General features: G+C 37.4%; 4 protein-coding genes across 6 annotated transcripts; all 4 read left to right on the top strand.

The window, feature by feature from the left end:
• The first annotated feature begins 142 nt into the window (after positions 1 to 142).
• Positions 143 to 1,179, top strand: LOC117638731 (heavy metal-associated isoprenylated plant protein 42-like). The gene is made up of 3 exons (XM_034373830.1): positions 143 to 220; positions 376 to 454; positions 557 to 1,179. The coding sequence occupies exons 1-3, from the start codon at positions 194 to 196 to the stop codon at positions 1,177 to 1,179; spliced, it is 729 nt and encodes a 242-aa protein (XP_034229721.1). The 5' UTR covers positions 143 to 193.
• Positions 1,180 to 1,750: 571 nt separating this feature from the next.
• LOC117636516 (RNA exonuclease 4) lies at positions 1,751 to 4,728 on the top strand. Of its 2 annotated transcripts, none has more exons than XM_034371055.1 (7): positions 1,751 to 1,994; positions 2,472 to 2,623; positions 2,738 to 2,782; positions 3,038 to 3,261; positions 3,359 to 3,532; positions 3,939 to 4,019; positions 4,141 to 4,728. In XM_034371055.1, the coding sequence occupies exons 2-7, from the start codon at positions 2,534 to 2,536 to the stop codon at positions 4,409 to 4,411; spliced, it is 885 nt and encodes a 294-aa protein (XP_034226946.1). In that variant the 5' UTR covers positions 1,751 to 1,994; positions 2,472 to 2,533; the 3' UTR covers positions 4,412 to 4,728. The 2 variants fall into 2 exon arrangements, with proteins under 2 accessions (XP_034226946.1, XP_034226945.1); XM_034371054.1 differs by having other exon boundaries at positions 1,752 to 1,994; positions 2,738 to 2,871.
• Positions 4,729 to 5,478: 750 nt separating this feature from the next.
• LOC117636515 (mediator of RNA polymerase II transcription subunit 33B) lies at positions 5,479 to 13,830 on the top strand. Its single transcript, XM_034371053.1, has 12 exons — positions 5,479 to 6,111; positions 6,742 to 6,852; positions 7,023 to 7,370; positions 7,590 to 7,909; positions 8,006 to 8,097; positions 8,947 to 9,304; positions 9,478 to 9,700; positions 10,297 to 10,411; positions 10,496 to 10,657; positions 11,295 to 11,955; positions 12,067 to 12,273; positions 12,521 to 13,830. Exons 1-12 carry the CDS (start codon positions 5,825 to 5,827, stop codon positions 13,639 to 13,641), a joined length of 4,005 nt encoding a protein of 1,334 aa, XP_034226944.1. The 5' UTR covers positions 5,479 to 5,824; the 3' UTR covers positions 13,642 to 13,830.
• A 1,566-nt stretch (positions 13,831 to 15,396) lies between these two features.
• On the top strand, positions 15,397 to 18,209 carry LOC117636982 (protein PALE CRESS, chloroplastic). Of its 2 annotated transcripts, XM_034371707.1 has the most exons (7): positions 15,397 to 15,586; positions 15,688 to 15,755; positions 15,937 to 16,131; positions 16,242 to 16,328; positions 16,708 to 16,758; positions 17,037 to 17,216; positions 17,708 to 18,209. In XM_034371707.1, the coding sequence occupies exons 1-7, from the start codon at positions 15,466 to 15,468 to the stop codon at positions 17,939 to 17,941; spliced, it is 936 nt and encodes a 311-aa protein (XP_034227598.1). In that variant the 5' UTR covers positions 15,397 to 15,465; the 3' UTR covers positions 17,942 to 18,209. The 2 variants fall into 2 exon arrangements, with proteins under 2 accessions (XP_034227598.1, XP_034227600.1); XM_034371709.1 differs by lacking the exon at positions 16,708 to 16,758.
• Positions 18,210 to 18,229: the final 20 nt, after the last annotated feature.

The following is an 18,229-nucleotide window of genomic DNA, read 5'->3' as shown; positions in this document are numbered from 1 at the left end:
CTCAAAGCCGTTAATTGCTTTTTAGCCAATTAATAATTAGTGCCCATAAATCCTTCACATTCTCTATATATATTTCTTACCTATCCAAAACATATTCATCTTGAAAATTCATTTTTAATTTATACAAAACCCATTAGTCTCATACCTCTTCTTCTATTTCCATTCTACTATACAAAGATCTGAAGCAATTCTGATGGAGCAACATCGTGCACCCGTTCCGGTATGTATTTTTCTTTTATTTCTATTGCATTTGGTGCATATGTAAACATATATTACTCTAGTGTTTTCAACTTAAATGGTTCTGAATTTATTCTCGAGTTGTATTTTGATTATATCATATTATTCCTAACTATTTCAAATTTATGTTTTCTGCAGATTTGTACTATAAAAATGAATCTCCATTGTTGTGCAAAGTGTCCAATAAAACTGAAGGAAAAGTTGCAGAAACTCAATGGTAAATATATTGTTTTCCGTTCATGATTTCATCATGCATCTGGCTCGTTTATTTAGTTTATAATTTATTTATTTATTTATATTTTTAATTTTAATTTTATAGGAGTGGAGGACATAAACATAGATCCAGAACAAGGATTATTAAAAGTTTCAGGTGACATAGACCCTATGGTTCTCACAAATATAGTCAAAAACATGGACAAAAAGGCAGAACTTTGGTCCTTCCAGAAAGAACCCTACAAAAACAATGTTAATATTGGTGCGTTTACTAAGTACAACATCCAAATTGGCGAAGATTGCTCTTGTGATGGTGATGAGGCTGAAAGCAGTTCGGATGATGAAAGCAAACGCAGTATTGCACCCAAGAAGCAACATGGAGTTCTCACTTGGGCCAAAAATGACAAGAAGAAGAAGAATGGGAAGGGATTTTCTGGCATGGGAATGGGCATGGGCATGCCTATGCCTCCTCAGCATCGGCCGCCTATGCGGCCATCTATGGGCATTCCGACTCATAGGAGTTTTTATGGGATGTCCGGACTTGGATACCGGCCACCAAACCCATATTATCAACCAATGGCGTATCATAGATCGTCACCATCACCATATGGTTATTACGGACAAATTCAGCCACCACCTTATTCATATTTTCAATCAAGATCGCCACCCAAAGTTAACTCTATTGTCCACTACACTAATTATGCGGACAACTATCGGTACCCCATGTAGGCTGGTCATATATTGTTGATTGAACATGCGTAGCCCATATATTTTTAAAATTGTTGCTAGGTTAATTTATATGTACATGGGTTTTGCTTTCATGTTCGGATAATTTCTTAATTTCCTTGTTTTGGCTTAAACATGAACTTTTAGACATTATGTTTTAAACATTTATCGTCTCATAATTATTTAATTCTATGTTAAGACCTGATGTTTATTCTTTTCTCGTTTGCGTGGCTTCATGCAATTAGTAATTTTATGTTCATCAAATTTGATGATTATTGATAATTTCCTTCTTCAAAATCAATATGCACCGTGTGTTTTAGATAAAACATCAATTCTAAATCGCAGGTAATAGCCGAACCCCTAAAAGTGATGGAAATGGTTTGGGATAAAATAAATTCCAATTAGGTTTTCTCTTAAAAGTGCTACCACATAATTTATGGATATTTATATTACTTTATTAGTGATTTTGATTCACTATCTAATATCTATGAAGAGAAATTACTCATAACATAATATTGATATAAAGATTCGTATATATAAGAGTGATTTCTTGCCAAATATAATCAATTATGATAAGAAAAAAAATGACGGTCGCATAGAGAAATTAATGGTACAATTACTTGAAAAACCCTAATTCTCTGACTCTCTGTGAGAGAAGTCAGAAAAAATATCCCCCATTTGGGCTCACCTCCATTTTGTGCACATTTCTCGTACTGCTGTTTTCCCGCCAATTTTGAAGCCTCGTCGACGGTGTTGCCGAGAGCAGCTCTGGGCTCCATGGACTTCGAACCAGAACTTCCAAAAACCACAAACACAAGGTTCCATCTCTCTCTCTCTCTCTCTCTCTCTCTCACACACACACACACATCTTCTGCAATTTGTGAGGTTTATGGCTTTTATTTCCACATTTCCACAAGGACTTGCATGCTTGCTGAGAAATTGAATATAGATTTAGTTTGGGTGGCTTATTTATGAACTTTTCTGATAAGCTAATTGAGGTGCATTGCAGAATTTGACATGGTTTATCACGCATTGTTTGATTCTAGTTTTATCGAAGTGTATTTCTTGATTTGGAAATAAATTTCCTTTGATTTTGGAAACAAATCCTTCCTTGGGGATCATTTCACTTAATTAATCCCAATTGTCCTGCTATAGTAATGTATCTAAACTTGAATATTTAAGAACAATTGCAAAACTAGTTGACAAACTGTGCTATTAGGTATATACACAATGTGATATGTGATTTTTTTGTTGTTGAATATTTTGAAAAGATTCTTGACCTGTGGGCTTTGCAGGTACAAATGTGCTGCATGCTACAAGCAGTATAAGAAAAAGGAACATCTAGTCGAGCACATTAATGTCTCGTTCCATTCAGTTCATCAGCCTAGATGTGGAGTGTGTAAAAAGCACTTCAAATCTTTTGAATCACAGAGGGAGCATGTCACCGGTGAGATGTAATTCCGAGTTGCATTGTAATTGATCAGATCATTGCATAGTCGTTTTGATTCATCTATAAGATTGCTTGCCGTTTGATATCCTTTCTCTGGTTGCTATGATTTAGGACCACTGGCAAAAGAAAATTGCAAGACGGTTTTCTCTGAACAAGGTTGTGATCTATGTTTGAAGATTTTTGATAGCCCTAATTCTCTGAGCGCTCATAAATATATGTGTCGCCTATCTGCACCTGTTCCTCTGGTAAGTTGATTAGTTGAACATCAAGCGTCCTGTATGGAATTGGGAAACTTGTCAGCTTCCGGTATTCTGAATCTTTTACCCTTTTTACCCATTAAAGATACTCTTAGCAGCAACCGCATATAAGATATGCACATACATTACTTATATTTCAGTCGAAGTGTTGCAGGTAACAATGATGGAGCGATGTGAAGAATTTAAACATGATATAAACTCCAGCAGCGAATATCACGTTGGAGATGGTATGGAAGCAATTGCTCTGGATTGTGAAATGGTTGCTGGTGGAAGTGATGGATCACTGGACCTGTGTGCAAGGGTGTGCCTGATTGATGAAGACGAGACTATCCTCTTCCACACTTATGTGCAGCCCCAATATCCTGTCGTTAATTACAGGTACTAGTGTGTTATGTTTCTCATCTTTGATTTCTTACAAGAATTTTGCGAATAGGCCTCTGATTATTCCCACGTGTTGACAATGTTTCCATTCCAGATATGAAGTTACTGGGTTAACAGAAGAGCATCTCAGAGATGGCATGCCACTCCAAAAAGTGCAAGATAAGGTTTTGCAAATTTTGTATAATGGAAAGACCAAGCTTCTTGTGGGGCATAGTGTAGAGAATGATTTGGATTGCTTGAGAATGAACTATCCTGATTACCTGCTGAGGTATAAGAGTTTCTGTTTTCTTCTGTAATCCTCTTCTTGAGATATGTGAATCACGAGCACAGTGTTTCTATAGTTTTTCTAGATCTGATTGAACTATCATGTCATGCTATGTTCTGGTTCTCATATGCACTCGTATTCTTCTCTTCAGTCCCTTTCTTTATTATATAGGCCATAGTGTTTGGGCTGCTTTGTGTAGATGTAAGATAGACGGTGTCACTGTTTCTTGGACAATTGCGTTTATGGCTGTACTTCCTTTCATTCAGGCCAGTCAAGATTATGGCCTTAGTCATGATGAAATTTTGCATAAAGGACCAGCTTATATGGCATCTATTTAACATAGATTGAGCAAAGAAGCCTGTTCTCTGTTGCCTCTTAGATGCTTGATGGTTACTTATTTTATATGCAGGGATACTGCAAACTACCATCCTCTGATGAAGACAAATCTGGTTAGCCACCCGCTCAAGTACCTCACCAGAACATATCTAGGGCAAGTTATTCTTCTTCTCAGATTTTTACTTTTTTAGTCTCTATGTTATTTGCTTGTAGAAGCAGGCTCTAGTTTTAATGCTCCATTGAATATTTAGTGTCACGAGGCTTTGGTTTTACAGGTATGATATCCAGTCAGGTTTTCATGATCCATATGAAGATTGTGTGTCTGCTATGAGACTCTACAAAAGGTTCTGTGCACTAGATCATCAGAAAGAAGGCAATGTGGCTTCACTTGCTATGCTGTGTGCAAAAGACATCCCTGGAAGTTTTGATTCTTGGGAAACCGACAAACTTGAGAAGATGACACTCGATGAGCTTTATGAAATGTCGAGACCAAACTACAAATGTTGGTGCCTGGATTCAGTGCAAGCAATGCAACCTCAGCATTAGATTCTCACTTGAAGTTAAGTCATTGCAATTTTCGTTCACATACCGCAGGATTGACAGAAACATCACATGTAGGAATATATGTAGGAATTACAAGTCTGAAGCTGTTGGAGATTCTGAGCAAGGGTACCATCGCACATGTAGTAGGAAAATCTTGTTAGGGGGTCATGCCTTAATGTTATATAAGTTTGTTCATGCCTCCTTTTTTGTCATCGGTCTCGGATGGTGAAATGATGCAAATTCTCTAAGGCCCCGTTTGGTTTGGGAGAGAGGATTTGCATTTGCATTTAGATTTCAAATCTATGGATATAATTTCATGACATGATTTTGCTGCTTGGGTTTTGGGGTAGATTTTATTTGTGTGATTCCCTAAAGAGTACAGAGCTTCTGCTCTGGTGTGGCGTGGTGCACGTGATGAGATGCTTAAAGGTTCAGAGGGTGAGTTAGTAATTTAGAAGGTGGGTATACGTATATATTTCTCTAGAAGTAGAACTACTTTTTGTTTTATATGTATAAACCGAAAAAGGAGGGTTGGGCCTCTGTCACTATTTACGGCCCAACTAGCCCATCTTCAGCTGTCAGATTAGCAACGACTTGTGGGCTTGTAGCATCCTAAGGTAATAGTAATACCAAAGCAAATGTAAATTCTATTCCGAAAAAACTTAACCCAAAAAGAAAAAAAATCAGAGGACTACTGTTCAACCAATCATAATGTTTTTTGGGCAGCAATGAATTAAGATTCAATATGCGATGATCTCCGTTTTCAATTTTCCCTTGTATGCAAAATCAAATCCAAATTGGGAATTGCTAGATCCATTCCATTTGTATGTTTCCTTTTTCCCTTCATATTTTCCATGTTGTTGGTGCTCCAGACCTATCATTTTCGAGGTCATTTAAACCACAAAAATCACTCAAATCGGAAATTATTTAACCATTCGGTCAATAGTGTGCTAATTTAGTGTTTAATCAACATTCTATTTATTTAGTTCATTTTGTCAAAAATAATCATTAAATGTTGATCTAAAAGGAAAAATAAGACAGCTACGATGATCAAACCACATTGCAGGACGAGAATAAGTGAGAGAAAATAGAAAGGAAACCTACAACAGAAGGGTAGTTAGTTAGCTAGCGTTTCCCATCCAAATTCAATCAAAAAAATAGATATATGAGAAACAACATAAATCCTGCCTTTTCATGTTTCAGAAAGACACGTATTTGATATCTTTTGCCAGTCAAGTCAACGGTGAACATATACCCGCCTCCTGAACTGACTTTTAAGCTTTTCCTCTCAGTTGAGTCTCCAAACACTATTACACAATTCAGAATCCAAGGGAGCAAAGGAGAACAAAAGAAAAAGGCTCAGATTCTCTCCCTGTAATGAACCCTAATTCCTCCCCAGTCGAAATCTAGAAGACGATGATGGCGGTGTCCGTACAGCAACCGCTGAGCCATCTATGGGACACGGTGCTCCAGCTCACCAAGTCCGCTCAGGACAAGAACAGCGACCCGCTCCTCTGGGCGGTTCAGCTCAGCAACAGCCTCAACTCGGCCGGCGTGGCCTTGCCCTCCGTCGAGCTCGCGCACCTCCTCGTCTCCCACATCTGCTGGGCCAATCACGTGCCCATCACGTGGAAGTTCCTCGAGAAGGCCTTGACCGTCAAGATCGTCCCTCCCATGCTTGTTCTTGCTCTGCTCTCTACCAAGTACTCACCCCTCACTCCCTCACAAATCGTGCTTTTACTGTCATTTTCTTATTTCTAGTCATCATTATTATGTTAAAGTAACTATTTATATTGTTTAGTGATTTTGATAGTGTACTGAAGTTGATTGTTTATGGGGTTCAAAGGTTTTATAGTAGATGAAATATCTGATTAGTCACCGAAATCCTACAGTGTGGTTCTTCTCTTTGAATGGTTCTAATATTTGTCGTACTGTGGTTAGGTACATTACATACATAAATTAGGCAAATTATTTAATCCAACTTAACTATATGGTAATATTTAGGGATGGCTTCGCGTGAAATGCCTGAGTTACTTGTAATAGTCGGTAATTTCCCATTGAATATGCTTCATTATATCTCGGATGGTGGTTTGAAAAGATATTGTAATTCAAGTATGTGCTATCTAGTGTGATGGATCTTATACCTTACATATATCGTCTTCAACATTTGTACTTACTTTATTCTGTCTTACACTATAGATTGGGTCCTCTTTTTGTTTTTGTTTTTTCCATGTTCTCTACACTTTTTGATGTTCCATTATCAACTATTGTAATACATATGCTTATTTTTATTGGTTAAAATTTGCATTTAATGCTATTGTTGTTTAATACAGGGTTGTTCCAAATCGGCAACTTCACCCTGCAGCATATAGACTTTACATGGAACTTCTTAAGAGACATACATTTTTATTTGCTTCACAATTGAATGGACCAAATTGTCAAAAGTAAGGTTCAGTTTTTCTCTTTTTTGTCGTACAATAATGCATATATAGTAATTTCTCTCCTTTTTTTTGTTTTTTTTGTTTTTTTGTTTTTTTGTTTTTTCTGTCAGTAGATAATTTGCTGTTTTATGCTCACACAATAATTTTTAACTTATTTTTTGATGCAATTACAGGATCATAAAATCCATTGATGATGTTCTGCATCTTTCCCAGCTGTATGGCCTTCAAGTGTGTGAACCTGGAGTTGTTATTGTTGAGTTTGTCTTTTCGATCATATGGCAGTTACTTGATGCATCATTAGATGATGAAGGTTTGCTGGAACTTACCCCAGATAAGAAGTCTAGATGGTCTACCAGGCCAGAAGATATGGAAATAGATGGTCATGATTGCTTTAATGAGAAGAGAAGTGAGCAAAATGAAGGCTTGCAGAAAGCAAATACTGCAATGGCTATTGAGATAATTGTAGAGTTTCTGCAAAACAAAGTAACTTCAAGGATTTTGTGCCTGACACGCCGAAATTTGTAAGGACCTAATTTTTTTTATATTCATTTACTTTTTCTTTTTTTTCATTGTGTGCATCTTAATGTTAATCATGTCGTGTTTGTGAGGGAGAAGTGGGAAAACAGCAGTTTTAGTAAGCATGGGTGTATTGTAGTTTGAGTAGTTTAAAATCTCATGTTAGAGTTTTGAAAAGTATTATTGAATGAAGATGCCAAATATGTCATCCTTCTTCTTTTTAGGCCGTCACATTGGGGAGGTTTCATTCAGAAAATGCAAGTGCTTGCAGCAAACTCATCAGTTTTGAGGACTTTGAAACATATAACTCCAGAGTCCCTTCTGCAGTTGACATCTGATACACGTCGACTTCTGACTCGGGCATGCAAAATCATTTCACGGCAAGGTTTTCATGCAGTATTGTCTTCTGGGTCACTGAGGTCTTCTGCTAGTCAATCTCATGGAGTGAGTTCATCTGCTTTTTGGCTTCCCATTGATCTGTTTCTGGAAGATGCTATGGATGGATCAGAAGTAGCAATAATTAGTGCTGTTGAAACCCTTACTGGTGCGGCCAATTCTTTTACAGTAATCTTTCTGTCTTGCAAGCTGATAAGACTCTAGTTCTTTTAGTCAGCGATGTTGATCTGAGTTAATGGTGCAGGTTTAGTAAAGGCTCTGCAGGCAGTTAATAGCACCACATGGCACAATGCATTTTTAGGTTTATGGATTGCAGCCCTTCGACTTGTTCAGAGAGTAAGAATTGGTGCCGACTAGTTTAGAAATATATATCTTTAAAGATCGATTGATGTCTTGTTGTGTGCTGGAAAGGATGATACACAATGCTTTTCAGACTAATTCATGTTTATACCTAAAGCTTGTACGCACACACACACACACACACTTCAGTTTTGCAAATAGAAGAGGCATATCTAGAGATATAAGTTTTTACTGGATAAGGTTTTCAAATGCCAATGTTTGCCTGGATCACTCCCTAAACACCCACCACAATATTTATGCATTTGTGATATATGTGTACGAACTGATTTGATGCATCAAAAAAGTTTGATTTCAAGTTTTGAGCAGGCTCATCAGGTTACCTCAAGCTGACATCAAACCCTTATTTACGTAAACATGTTAGGGCATCCAAGGGCTTGGCTCATCTGGAGTCTAACCCATGTGGTTTGCAATTCTGTAGCTTGGAATTAAAAAAATGGTTGTTATTTTGGCTCTGCTTTGAGCTATTTAAAAACACTAGATAAGCCCCTTTTGTTTTGTTTTTGGGGGTGGGGATTTGAAAATATTGATCATAATCCAAATCATCTACTTGTTTCATGGAGATACTAGAAATTTGGAATATGGGATGGAGTTGAAGTAGCTGCTATGTGTCAATCAGAAGTAAAATGTCGAAACATGAAAGGCTCAATTGATGTATGTTCAGATACGTCCTGTATATAATATATGGGTGTCTCTAAATAACCAGCTTAATTGAATGAAGGAGTAGCTTGTGATTAGATCTTAGCAAGCTTTATTCTTAAGCTTTATATACTCTGTTTCAGTTGTTAACCAGATTGACCTATTATGACCTTTTCCCTTGTTTTATAGGAAAGGGATCCCAGAGAAGGACCTGTCCCTCGTCTTGATACCTGCTTATGCATGTTGTTGTCTATTACGACACTTGCAGTGACTAATATTATTGAAGAAGAGGAAGCTCAGCTGATGGAGGAAATCGAAGGGGATCGTACTAACCAAAGAAAGGAACAAGCTCCAGGAAAGCGTCGCGAGGGTTTAATTATGTGCTTACAGCGGTTGGGTGATTATGAGACCTTATTGACTCCACCTCAGTCTGTTTGTTCGGTAGTCAATCAAGCTGCAGCCAAGGCTATAATGTACAGATCAGGCCTTACAGTCAGTAATGGATACTATGAATCTGTTAGTGTGAATGACGTGCCAATAAATTGTAGTAAGCAATTAATTTTCCCTTCAGATTTGCAATTTGATTTATGATGGATTTTTAGATTGGGAGGGTATAACATAGCTTCGGATTTGAGTCTTCATGTGTTAAGACCTTTCATTTGTTGATGTTTCTTTAATTGTTTTTTACAGATCAATTGATTTTTCCTTTTGCACTTACAGTGGGAAACTTACGGCATCTGATTGTTGAGGCTTGTATTGCTCGGAATCTCCTCGACACATCAGCATATTTCTGGCCAGGCTATGTGAGTGCACGTAGCAGCCAAGTACTACGTAATGTGCCTGGCCAAGTGCCTGGCCAAGTGCCTGGTTGGTCTTCGATAATGAAGGGGTCACCTCTAACTCCATCATTGGTTAATGCTTTGGTTGCCACTCCTGCTTCTAGGTATGCTGCTAATTGTATTACTTCAACGTGTGTGTGCTTGTGCATATATTTTTTTTTTCTCAACTCCAAAGGGAAGGGGGTGATGATGACCAGGCGTGCGTGCGTGCATGTTTGCAACAAGCTAAAATGAGATATACTGAACATTGGTTGACTCAATCTTGAAATTTCAGTAAATGGTCCGGCTCTACTAGTAGTTAGAAATTTCTATTGAAAGATATAGAAGAGTACAACCCGTACTAGAAATTCCAGAAACCTTTTATTCCATAAGCATTTGCCTGATAATGCTATGGTACATTAGTTGACCTAGATGGATGTTAAACAGTCCCGGTTCTGAGGGAAAGCATGTAACACTGTATAAACATGAGTCCTATGCCGGATTCATTTATTAGGGGTCAATGATTTTGAGTTTGTATCACTGTTTAGCTCATAACTGTACGTACCAAATAATAACTAAAGTATCCTAATTTTTCTTGACGTAATGACCTGGTCTTCAGTTACACCCTTCTTTTTCCTGAAGCCAGGTATATCAGATGCTCTTTTTTGTAAATTTACCCAGTGGTATGGCAACTGAATTTAAGCTATGGATTTGATGGAAGCTTAGCAGAGATCGAGAAAATATATGAGATTGCAGTCAATGGTTCAGATGAGGAGAAGATATCTGCTGTTACCATCCTTTGTGGGGCTTCTCTTATTCGTGGATGGAATATACAGGTAGGGTCTTTCCCTCCCTCCCTCCCTCTGATTGCCTCTACTCTCCCTGAATGTTGGTCTTATATAGTTATTTGTTGTTTGCAGGAGCACATCTGTCTTTTCATTATAAATTTGCTGTCGCCTCCAGTGCCTGCAGATTACTCAGGGAGCGATAGCCATTTGATCAGCTATGCTTCATTCTTTAATGTTCTTCTGGTTGGGGTATCATCTATAGATACTGTACAGATTTTCTCCTTACTTGGATTGGTATGTTAAATTTTCAAAAACATTTCCTTGCCTGATATCTGTATGTTATTGTGGCGTTAAGATCAAATATTTTCCGGTGCTAAATTTAAGAAGACATTATCCTCACATAATACTAGTCCTCATATACACTGAATTATCATCCATATATTGTGGACAAGAAAAGGGCCAAAGAACCTTTTGAATTATTATATTTCCAAATCTATAGAAAGTAGGTTGTAGAAAGGCATTTATAATACGTTATAATATTAATTTCATAATGTGGCTAGAATTTGTAGCACCTGAAGCTAGATTCAAGACTCTTTAAACTTTCAAAACTGACAATCAACTCACAAGATATTATTCTGGATCTTGCCTGCAGAATTCAAGGGGCAGGTGGGTGTTGGGCGGGCCTTAGTTTGAATATGGCCTAGTGCTGATAGAGTTAGTAATTTCCTAATAATTTGGAATGAAAAGGAACAGGTGATATGCTTAAAGGGGTCCATTCCATCAATGAATTATGGAATTTAAAGAAAAGAACAGTGCAGAGCCCTTATTGATATAGTTAAGATAGCAAATGGTCTTCTGTGTAACGGAATGAAATTTTTTTCAAAGCCGTCATTTTTTACTACAACTAATGTTATTTGCCATTCAAATCTAGGTTCCACTACTTGCAGCTGCTTTGATGCCCATTTGCGAAGTTTTTGGGTCAAGCATTCCCAATATCTCATGGACCCCTACAACAGGGGAAGAACTCTCATGCCATGCAGTGTTCTCAAATGCTTTTACACTTCTATTGAGGTTATGGAGATTTGATCATCCACCTCTTGAACACGTGATGGGGGACTTGCCAACTGTGGGAAACCAAGTTGGTCCAGAATACCTATTGGTGCTTCGAAACTCTCGATTAGCATCCTTAGGTAATTCTCCCATGGATCGAATCAAAAGCAGAAGAGTTTCAAAATTTATAACCTTCCCTTCAGAAACCATTACCATGGATCGCTTTCCAAAATTGAAACTCTGGTACCAGCAGCATCAAAAATGTATTTGTTCCACCCTCTCTGGGCTTGTACCTGGGACTCCTGTTCATCAGATTGTTGATGCACTCCTAACCATGATGTTTAGAAAAATAAATAGAAGCAGTCAGCCTTTGACTCCTGCGACTTCAGGTAGTAGTAATTCATCTGCGTCGGGGACGGATGAGTCCTCTATTAGACTCAAGGTGCCAGCGTGGGATATCCTCGAAGCAACTCCATTTGTGCTTGATGCTGCTCTTACTGCTTGTGCCCATGGAAGACTTTCTCCCCGTGAACTGGCTACAGGTTTGTTGAACTCTCTTTATGGATTAATAGAAAAGCAGGACTGTGAGATTCCTGTGACAAAGTTGTAAAGTTGGTTAAGGTTTGTTAACTTTGTTACATGCTTTATCTCAGGACTGAAGGAGCTTGCTGATTATCTTCCAGCAACTTTGGCAACCATGGTAAGCTATTTTTCAGCTGAAGTAACAAGGGGAATATGGAAGCCAGCTTGTATGAATGGAACTGATTGGCCAAGCCCTGCTGCAAATTTATCAATTGTTGAGCAGCAGATAAAAAAAATCCTGGCTGCCACTGGTGTTGATGTTCCTAGCCTTGCAGTAGGTATGTTATGATTGAAAAATGAAAGATCTTTTTGAAAGAACTTTTTTGTTTTTCCAGATGCCTGTTATGTTGAAAAATGAAAGATCTCCATGTATCCCCTCTAAACTCTGATCCAACTTGTTGAGAAAAATTATGTCAGTTGTACTCTCGTGATGAAAAATGAGAATATGTTTGGTTGAGATTTAAGTTGTTAACTTCTGATAGTTATCCTGTTAACACTGTTATGCCTTTACTTTATTGCTTGCAGGTGGGAGCGCTCCAGCTATGCTTCCCTTACCATTTGCTGCCCTTGTTAGTCTCACGATAACTTATAAACTTGATAGAGCCTCTGAGCGTGCCCTAACCCTGATTGGGCCAGCACTGAATTCCCTGGCTGCTGGTTGCCCTTGGCCATGCATGCCCATCCTAGCCTCATTGTGGGCCCAGAAGGTAAAGCGCTGGAGTGACTACCTTGTGTTTACTGCGTCTCAAACTGTGTTCCACCACAATGGTGATGCAGTGGTCCAGCTTCTCAAGAGCTGCTTTACATCCACTCTCGGGCTAAGTTCATCTCGCGCTTACAGTAATGGCAGCGTGGGTGCCCTCCTTGGCCATGGCTTTGGTTCCCATTTCTCTGGTGGGATCTCTCCTGTTGCCCCCGGAATTCTTTACCTACGTGTGCATCGGTCTGTCAGGGATGTAATGTTCATGACAGAAGAGGTGCTCTCTCTTTTAATGTTCTCCGTTCGAGACATTGCAAGTTGTGGGTTGCCCAGAGATAGAGTGGACAGATTGAAGAAGACCAAGCATGGGATGAGATATGGCCAGGTTTCTCTTGCCGCGGCAATGGCACGAGTCAGGATCGCAGCTACACTTGGAGCCACTTTAGTTTGGATATCTGGTGGGTCTAATTTAGTTCAGTCCTTGATCAAAGAAACTCTACCTTCTTGGTTCATCTCCACGCATGGTTTGGATCAGGAAGGCAGAGAATCTGGAGGCATGGTTGCCATGCTGGGTGGCTATGCCCTTGCATATTTCGCAGTGCTGTGCGGGACATTCGCTTGGGGTGTGGACTCGGTGACGCCGGCATCAAAGCGGCGGCCAAAAGTTCTTGGGGCGCATTTAGAATTTCTGGCTAGCGCACTGGATGGGAAAATATCATTGGGTTGTGATTGGGCCATGTGGCGGGCATATGTATCCGGGTTTGTGAGCTTGATGGTGGCTTGCACGCAGAAGTGGGTGCTGGAAGTTGACGTGGAAGTGTTGAAGAGGCTGAGCAAGGAGCTTAGGCGGTTGAATGAGGAGGAATTGGCTCTGGCCCTGCTAGGGCTTGGCGGGGTAGGGGCCATGGGCGCAGCAGCTGAGCTAGCCATTGAATGCGAGGTTTAGGAAGACGACTGACTGGCTGGCTTGTGTATGTCGTCTCGTATGATATCCTTCTTGAGATGTAGAGATTGGGATTATATAACTATATATAAGATTATTTTTTGGGAGAAAATGTAGCTTATTCATGTAAATTTCAAGCAGGATTTTTCTTTTGGAAAAAAAAATAAAAATAAAATTGTTTTGATGCTTCTATATATATCTTGAAATAGTACAAAATGATGTGATCAAAGAAAGATGTTTTCAAGCAAATCACAAAGAATGTTTAGGGTGTTGGCTTAATGAGCTTTTAACTCGACGGGCATCCTAAATGATGTATTTTTCTTCACTGAATTTTGACGGCACTACTTTTTTTTATTTTTATAATCAATTTGAACACAAGGTCAATATGCAAGACTTCAAAGAAATAAGTTAATTACTATTTATTAAGTAATATAATTTATGAAGTTAATTACAATAAATTATTCACTAAATAAATAATAATTAAAACATAATTACTAATGAAAGTAGTTAAATAAGGGTAAGATATTATTTAATTACCAAAAAAAAAAAACCAACTATTTATTGACCTAAAGATAAAGAAAAGGATATACTTTTGAATTTTAAAATATTCGAATATATTTAACGAGTATGGCCGGGCGGCTATACTCTTTAAAATATTCTTAAAGAGGTATTCGAATATTTTAAGAGGTATTCGATTATTTTAAAACTATAGCCGTCCGGCTATACTCTTTAAATATTCGAATTTACTTAAAACGTATCGCAGCATGACTATACTCTTAAAATATTGCTTTTAATAGTATAGCCGCGCGGCCACACTATTTAAAAATTCAAAAGTATATCATAGTCTTTTTAAAGAAAATAGTAATTAACTTATTTTTTCACTTTAATATTCATCTGGACAAAATTTTCTTCAGAATAGCTAATTACTTAATATTTTTAATTGAGTAATATCTTAGTTTTATTTAATTAATAATTAGCTTTTAGTTTTTTTATTGAATATTTAGTATTTAAATATTTTAATTAGTTTTATAAATTACTTAATAAATAGTAATTAATTATTTTGAATTATTTTGTGCATTAAAAAATTAGTTTTAATTTCTAAAATTATTTGAAAAATAATTTTGATTATTTAAAAATCCTAGAAAATTGGGTACTCCAAACCTTAAATCCAAATCACAACATGATCCGATGATATCAACTACATATTGGAGTTTGAATGAAATATATGAACTTGAGTCCCATAAAAATGAGAGAAAGTCTCTACTCTTTAGAAGTGTGTGTGAGTCTTCACACATGTACTATATAGAAGATGGGCCTAGTGGAGTGGAACTTAGGTCTCATTATATATACATAATAATTAATATTTAATAATTGTAAACTTGACTAGATTTAAAATTAAAATTAAAATTTTCAAACAACACCACTAATTTTTTTATTTTTTTAAATGAAATTTCTATTTAAAGGATCATTTATTGCCACAAAAAAAAAAAGGTTAAAAAGTGGCATAAATTGAATATTGAAACAAAAAAGAAGAGGATCGACAGTAAGATTGTAAGAAAATGATTTATAAAAAAAAAATATTTAACCCAATTTTGTACTCTAGTTTATAGTACTCTATAGAAATATGCGGTTTTAAAAAAAATTCAGTATTTTTTTTTTTTTTGGTCAATAAAAAAATACATCAGTATTGTGTTTTTAATTTATAGCTTGTATTTTAAAGTAGAATATCGCTTCTATTTTTAGAGTTACCAAATGTTTCCGAACATAAAGTTGGCGAACGCTCAGAGTCTGGCTCAATAAAGAGTCGGTGAGTGAAAACAAAGAGAAATGGAAGCAAGGGTGTTCCCGCTAACGTGCACAGCGCTTCCACTCTCACCTGCGTCATCATCTTCATCTCATGGAAGGCTCTGGCCCTCTCCTTTCAAGCCCAAACATGCACCTAAAACAGGCACGTACTATTAATTTGATAACCTTTCAGTGCTCTCACATCACTTGGTTTTCAATTTTTTCTTCCTAAAGTTGTGTGTTTTCCGGGTTTTTTTATTTCAGTTTTGAGGAAGAGCATGAACAAGGAAGAGCCACTGTTAGAAGGTCTTCCCAAAGAGTATTACGACGATGTAAGTGCCCTTTATCCTTAATTGGCCAAATGGGTATCCAAATTTCATATTTTTCTCGTTTAGAATCAGATAACATGAATTTTTGTATGAAGGTGTGTTCTGTTATGCCAAATTCAATATTATTTGTTAGCATATTTATAGTTTTGGAAGCTGGAACTGGAAGTAAGCTTTTCTAAATTAGGAATGGCAAGCTCGGCAAAGGGAGAAAACAAAGGAGTTGCATCAAAGACGTCAAGAGGAAGACGAAGAGGAGGAAAGAAAGGTTGAAGAGTATCGCGAAATTGGCATGAGATTGAAGGGTTATCCGGAAGAAGATGTTCGGAAAGCTCGGAAATTGATTTCCAGCTTTATCAGAGCAGCCGAAGAAGTGGAAGAGGTAATATCAGTAACCGTGAACACTTTCAATTCCTTATGTGTGCTTTATTGAAATTTCCTACTTCAGCTCAGACTGGGGCTTATTTGATGTTCATTATGTAATATATGCAGAAAATTGAGGAAGCTGCTGAGAAAGGAGAATTGACTGAACTTGTTTTGATGGTCATATGGAATCGTCTTGACCTCGCTCGACGTGATGTAAGTTGATCGTGGAATGTCTTTAACATTTTCCTCGTTAATCAGTCTAATGCCTTAATAATATCAAAATTCTGGTCAAGAAAATGTAATATATTTATTTTCACAAGATTGGTTTAGGATAGTTATTAAAAGACTGATTTAGTGCTAGAAATGAAGATGCTATTTTCATATCCAATAAGTTAGTAGCTGGCTTCAATAAACTGGCCAGCCTTGCTGATAGCTTGAGATCAGCAAACTCAAACTAACGAGTAGTTTCGGATTAGTCTAATGTTATAGATAACCTATAATAACATTTTCCTCGTTACCCTCTCACATTTCCTCATTGTTCTCTTTCCTCTTTCCAGCTTATTGATTTTAGGTATTTATGACCTTTTTACAGGAAGAAAAGGATGTTATTAGAAGTCTTGATTTGTTATACAGAAGGGTTGAGGTATGAGTTGCTCTCTTCCTATTCTAAGTTCTAGCTGTGAAATTGTTGATTTTAGCATTTTGGAACCAGCTTTTAACTTGTTATACTTTTGGTTTCGTTACTAGTGGGATAATTTTGAGCTGTTGTGATTACTGAATGGTTTCAGCCTAGAATATCTTGCAGAATTAGTTTAAACTAGCCTTTATACCCCCTAAGCTCTTTATGCATAATCTTATTTGCTTCTTTTTTCCATTCTTGGAAAGAAAATCACAAAATCTAAGTTTTACTCGACATTTTAGGCTGAGATTTTGAAAAGGGAGGCTACTCCTGCCATGAGACTGCTCAATGATCTTTTGAATATGCATGATGGGTATGATGGTGAAGGATGGCTGAAGGAATGCAAAAAGCGCATGGTTGATACTTTTCCACGAGAGGATCCATTTAGCATTCTCGTTCCAGAAGGATTTGATATTGATAAGGTATGCTGCAAATATGCATATTGCAGGTTTATGATTGAGTTGTTTTCAGATTTCCTCTTTTCCACAGGTTTTGAATGTCTGGCTTTTAGGTTCAGTCTTTGTTAGTGTTGCATTATTCTATCTTGTGAAGGTTTCTTTCATGGGAATTTTTTGTTAAGCTTTTTAAAAAAAGGGTGGGGGTTGTACTGTTGGCTATTTAAGCAAGTTCAAAAGGAATTAGACGATTGAAGTCCCATTTACTCCGACCCACCCTATCATTCTTTCCAGGGAATACCATAATGAGATAATATTGGAGTTAGTATAGATTGTTATTACACTTCAGCATGCAAATGAACATTGTTGGACACAACTTTTCTGTCCCAAAATAAATTTAACTATTCACAGATGATTTTGATTCAACTCTTTAATAGATGATGTTGTCCACAAGGTTATGTAATTGTTAATTTAATTTCGTCATTTCTGACTTTTTTTATTCGGCTATCCTCCATCAGCATCAGGGACCACTCCGGCTACCACTTGAAGCTGATGATGTTCTATTGAGGGTAGACTTTGTCAGAGAAGTTGATGCATTGCTACAAGAGGTTAGGGCCGAGCAAAATGAAGTACAAAATGCACAAGGGCTTGATGCTGAGTCCATTGCAAGTAGGTTGAAGCAGCAGGAGAAGCAGCGGGCAATACGCTTGGTAGAAGCTATACTAGACCTGGCCATTAATTTGAAGTGGTAGCAATATTGCGTTTTTATTTTTGTTTTAGTTTTTGTAGCCTTTTCTTTTTCTTGCTAAAGGTTTTCTTTTCTTGGGGGAGAGGGGGCTGTTGCTGTTAGATCCCTGTTATGGCAGCATTAAGCTCTTCAGTCTCTTACAGGATTCCATAAGTAATTATTCGAGTACAAAACTCTTATATGCAAGGACATTGTGTATTTGCCTTTGGTTTTTGGCTTTTGGCTTTCAAACGATCAAAGATTCAATGTCAGAACCACCCATGCTGATTCCACTTGGTATATAAGAAAGGGT

Source organism: Prunus dulcis, chromosome 8 (genome assembly GCF_902201215.1).
Source record: "Prunus dulcis chromosome 8, ALMONDv2, whole genome shotgun sequence".
NCBI lineage: Eukaryota > Viridiplantae > Streptophyta > Magnoliopsida > Rosales > Rosaceae > Prunus > Prunus dulcis.
This window is presented reverse-complemented; position numbering and strand designations above follow the sequence as displayed.

Excerpts from the sequence above, each read along its gene's own strand:
- LOC117638731 (XM_034373830.1), top strand. The coding sequence starts at position 194 with ATGGAGCAACATCGTGCACCCGTTCCG. Across the intron at positions 221-375 it reads AACATCGTGCACCCGTTCCG|ATTTGTACTATAAAAATGAA; the intron begins GTATGTATTTTT and ends TGTTTTCTGCAG. Across the intron at positions 455-556 it reads AAAGTTGCAGAAACTCAATG|GAGTGGAGGACATAAACATA; the intron begins GTAAATATATTG and ends TTAATTTTATAG.
- LOC117636516 (XM_034371054.1), top strand. The coding sequence starts at position 1,954 with ATGGACTTCGAACCAGAACTTCCAAAAACCACAAACACAAG. Across the intron at positions 3,262-3,358 it reads TATCCTGTCGTTAATTACAG|ATATGAAGTTACTGGGTTAA; the intron begins GTACTAGTGTGT and ends TTTCCATTCCAG. Across the intron at positions 4,020-4,140 it reads CTCACCAGAACATATCTAGG|GTATGATATCCAGTCAGGTT; the intron begins GCAAGTTATTCT and ends TTGGTTTTACAG.
- LOC117636515 (XM_034371053.1), top strand. The coding sequence starts at position 5,825 with ATGATGGCGGTGTCCGTACAGCAACCGCTGAGCCATCTATGGGACACG. Across the intron at positions 6,112-6,741 it reads CTTGCTCTGCTCTCTACCAA|GGTTGTTCCAAATCGGCAAC; the intron begins GTACTCACCCCT and ends TGTTTAATACAG. Across the intron at positions 9,701-10,296 it reads GTTGCCACTCCTGCTTCTAG|CTTAGCAGAGATCGAGAAAA; the intron begins GTATGCTGCTAA and ends ATTTGATGGAAG.
- LOC117636982 (XM_034371707.1), top strand. The coding sequence starts at position 15,466 with ATGGAAGCAAGGGTGTTCCCGCTAACGTGCACAGCGCTTCCACTCTCA. Across the intron at positions 16,132-16,241 it reads CAGCCGAAGAAGTGGAAGAG|AAAATTGAGGAAGCTGCTGA; the intron begins GTAATATCAGTA and ends TAATATATGCAG. Across the intron at positions 16,759-17,036 it reads TGTTATACAGAAGGGTTGAG|GCTGAGATTTTGAAAAGGGA; the intron begins GTATGAGTTGCT and ends TCGACATTTTAG.